We start from the raw sequence: 4050 nt of genomic DNA on the forward strand, positions 1-4050 counted from the left end.
AATCAGAGTCCTAAACATTTTTAACTTGAATAATTGTCTTAGCATTTCTTTTACTTGCTCTCTTGATATTTCATTTATTTCTTCAATGTGTTGTTGGTTGTATATTTAGTTATTTTCTGAATATTAGTTGTTCCTTTGTTGTTCAAATATTTTTGTTTTTCCATTGACAAGACCTCTCCATGTGCTTAATAGAGGAAAATCCTTCACCTCCTTGATACAGGTGCACAGACATTTCCAAATGCTACTTTTGGATGGGTCAATGTGAAAGATGTTGCAAATGCTCATATTCAGGCGTATGAAATTCCTTCAGCTAGTGGGAGATATTGTTTGGTAGAGAGAGTAGTACATTTCTCAGAGTTTGTGAAAATTTTACGTGATTTATACCCAGCATTACCCCTTCCAGAGAGGTAAGTTTAATTATTTGATTACCTTCAAGAATGCATACAATTCCATGTTTGCTGAATCAATTTCTTTTGAAGCTTTTATTGTCTGATTGAAAACTTAAAACTTATTAAAAGATTCATCGTTGATTTCATTATAGGTTTATTTATTATCAATCTAAAATGTAATTCCAAAGTTCTAGAAAGTTTGGCACGGAACTCTTAGAACTAGTACAACTATATGGGCGTGGGAATAGTTGTAATGTTAGTAGGATACCACATATAAGGTTCCTTCTAGTCTATTCTGTTCGTAAGTTCTTGTGATATGACAATGCACAATATTTTGCTTTTTACTTACATGAGGCCCTACAATATTATCATAGATTGGTTGGTTTGTCCCTTTTTTTTTTTTTCTCTTAATGGGGATGGGGTGGGGTGCGGTGGGGTGAGGGCTGTGGTGTAGTACTCTTGTTTTAATTCAATATTGTTTCAAAGTTAAATTTAAAATCTGTAAGGTCATGTGATTTCTGATATTACTGTTAGCCATTCAGCGTGCAGTGTCTCAACTCTTAATAGTTGGTGTTATAACTCTGATCTTCTAAGGTTTTATTATTCCCTTTTCTTACCGTGTTTTTTATTATGCAAGTTGAAGGATCTGTATCTGACTTCTATTTCTCTCTTTCCTTAAAAGACAGACCTTATAGTAACTATGTTTTTCTGAAAGCTAGTAGCTATTTTATATTTAAAAGAATTTCCTAATTTGTAGACTATTCGTACAAAATTCCGTAATTCATTGCATACATGTACTATATGATGTTTTTTGTCCACTTTTGTTGTTCCACATTTACAAAATTTAAACAATTCTAATTTTCTTTTGTTGATTTTATAATAGGAAAAGTATATATAAACAATTCTTAATTAGCCAACTTTAAAGAACTGTATTTAATAATCATTAATTTTATATTTTTAAAAAATAAAATTTAAATAATTACTAACTAATAACAATCAATTAGTATGGAGTGTAATTCAAAATGTTTGTTGGCTTGTTATTGGTTAAATCCTCTGTTGGTTACCTAACGGGATTGTTTATGGGATTGTTTATAATATCATTTTCACCGTATTATCATTGTTATCAGGCCCGCCGATGATAAGCCGTATGTGCCAACATATCAAGTTTCAAAAGAAAGGGCAAAGAGCTTGGGACTTGAATTTATTCCTTTGGAAGTGAGCCTCAAGGAGACCGTCGAAAGCTTGAAAGAAAAGAAATTCACCAACTTTTAATTCATCGTATATTAGTAGAGGAGATAATGTTAAGTTGTGTATTTGAATGTACTTGCTCATGACACTAATGCAATAAATGGGAATAGTACTTACTGCAGGTTGCAGATTATGGAATAAAAGTTTGGAAGGAATGTTGATATGAATCTAGAATGTTGGTGCTCACACTAGTTCCCTTTGAAATTTGAATATAATAGAATTGTGGCATATATATATATATATGGGGTTGGTTAAAAACGACTAAAGTCTCTTGCAGCATATGTTATAAGTGTCGGGAAAAGGGTTTTCTTTTTTTTTTTTCCAAAAAAAAACTCAAAAATAATGGTTTAAAGTTGTAAATAGATTTTACTGTTCGTTTGCTCGGATACGCGGTGGATCGAGACGAATTGATGCTAAGCAAAGACTTGAAAGGATTAGGACCTGGGCGCGAGTTGCGAGTTTGGAGGAGGTTGTGTGCTGGGATCCATGGGGTGACGATGTGGTGGGGTCACGTGCAAGGACTCCGACGCTTAAGTCAGTATCCGTATGAGAGGTAGCGGTTTAGGGTTAAAGTAGGTGATGTGCCTCTGGGGAGGGGTAGGTCCCTCCCCTCTTATAATCCGTACTCGGGTGGGTCCCTTATGGCCAGGCCCACCTTCCTGAAAGCTTCTACTAGCTGTCTAGGCTCCACGTGGATGAGGAAGGGAAGGCAGGTCTCCTTTTGGCTCGGGTTGTGTGACCCATCGGGTCGGCCGCTCAAGTCCGGACCTAGGTCGCTGATAGGTTGGGTTGGAACAGTGCCCCCAAAGTGCCAGGTATGGCATAGCTCGTAGCTGGCATGTTTGGACTAAAACTAAAACTAAAACCTAATAGCCTTCATGTGTGTTGATATCCCATTTATATAACACTCCAATTCAGCTTCAAGCCTTCAAAATTTGGGCCAAAAGCCCTCAGAAAACACACAGCACATATTTCATTAATGAAATCACGTGCAGGGTCTGACCTGTGCGTCGCACACATGGAAATTCCTTCTTGTGCGCATGCACAGATGCTTGTGCGCACGCACACTTCGCTGTGTGTGCTTTTCCTTATTTTCTTCATGTTTTCTCCCTTGTACATGCTTTCTTCCACTTTTGGTTATCCATTCTTTCCTCTATGACCTAAAATTACTCAACAAACATGTCATGGCATCAAATGGAATAAAAGTGGAATTAAATTGCCTATTTCAAGCATAAAATTGCATGTTTTCATATTTAGGATCAAATTAGGGACAAAACACAAAAGTATGCTATTTAGGTGCTTAAGTGTGAGTTTATGTGCTAGAATCCATCCAAATTGAGACAAAATATGTCATCAAATATGGACTCATCAATTTTCCCACACTTAAACAATAGCTTGTCCTCATGCTAAACCAACAAGGCGAAGGATGAAAAGGGTAATCAACTTATTATATGCATGCAAGTATGTATATACTATATATAACTATATATCTATCTATACTATAGTATCTATATGAAATTGGTGAAAACAAACAAACAAATTTCCAAGCAAGTATAGACAAATAGGGCAAAGCAAAGAAATAATCCAATGCAAGCAAGATCTAAAGAATTGATTCAAGTTTCAAAATGAAGCAACTTGCAAGAATTCATGATAAGAAGTATGAAAACATAGAGCTGAGTAATTGAATCCTCACTAGGTGTGTATACACTCTATCACTCGGTGTCTAAGGGTTTAATCACTCAAGTCTCTTCCTAATCATGCTTTCAAGGTTTTGCTTTTCATATAATGACGATTGGATTTTTGACGGTTTAGAATTTCTCAAATAAAATCTCGTCGAAGTATAGTTTCTAAACCAAGCAATAATCCTTTCATACAAAAATTTGTTTGTCACAAGTACAAACCCCTAAAATTAATAACCGAAGTATTTAAACCTCAGGTCGTTCTCCCTAGAATTTACAATAAAGTGTCTTGTTATTGGTTGTGAGTTATATTTGGGATTTTTAAGATTTTAGACAAGAAATATAAATGGCAAAGAAAATAAACTAACAACTAGCAAAGCTCTTGGCAAGATATGAGAACTAGAAGTCCTATCCTAGTTATCCTCTTCAATTGTGATAACAAATTATCCATTGCTCCCACTTAGTTAACCTCTAACCATGGAGGAAAGTCAAGTGGATGAATCAATTTGATTCCTCAAGTCCTAATCAACTCCTAAAGGAAAGACTAGCTTTAGAGGTATTCAAATCAATTAGCAACTTCTAATTATCAATCAACAAAAGGATTAGATAACTCAAGAGTCACTAATTACTCAACCAAAGCCAAGAGGAACAAAAGCTACACTAAAATCCAACCAAGCATTTCATCAAACACTTGGAAGGCACAAAAGAAAAGCAAAGCAAATTGACAACAAGAA

At 35.2% G+C, this 4050-nt stretch overlaps 1 protein-coding gene across 1 annotated transcript; it reads left to right on the forward strand.

The window, feature by feature from the left end:
* Positions 1 to 220: 220 nt before the first annotated feature.
* On the forward strand, positions 221 to 1867 carry LOC107472121 (phenylacetaldehyde reductase; the record flags this gene model as incomplete). The annotated part of the gene is given in 2 exon segments (XM_016091677.3): positions 221 to 407; positions 1517 to 1867. Coding segments are annotated over 2 exon segments (332 nt in total), but the record flags the coding sequence as incomplete, so codon positions are not given.
* Between the last annotated feature and the right edge of the window lie 2183 nt (positions 1868 to 4050).

The sequence above is a fragment of the Arachis duranensis genome, unplaced genomic scaffold (genome assembly GCF_000817695.3).
Source record: "Arachis duranensis cultivar V14167 unplaced genomic scaffold, aradu.V14167.gnm2.J7QH unplaced_Scaffold_138969, whole genome shotgun sequence".
Taxonomy (NCBI): Eukaryota; Viridiplantae; Streptophyta; class Magnoliopsida; order Fabales; family Fabaceae; genus Arachis; species Arachis duranensis.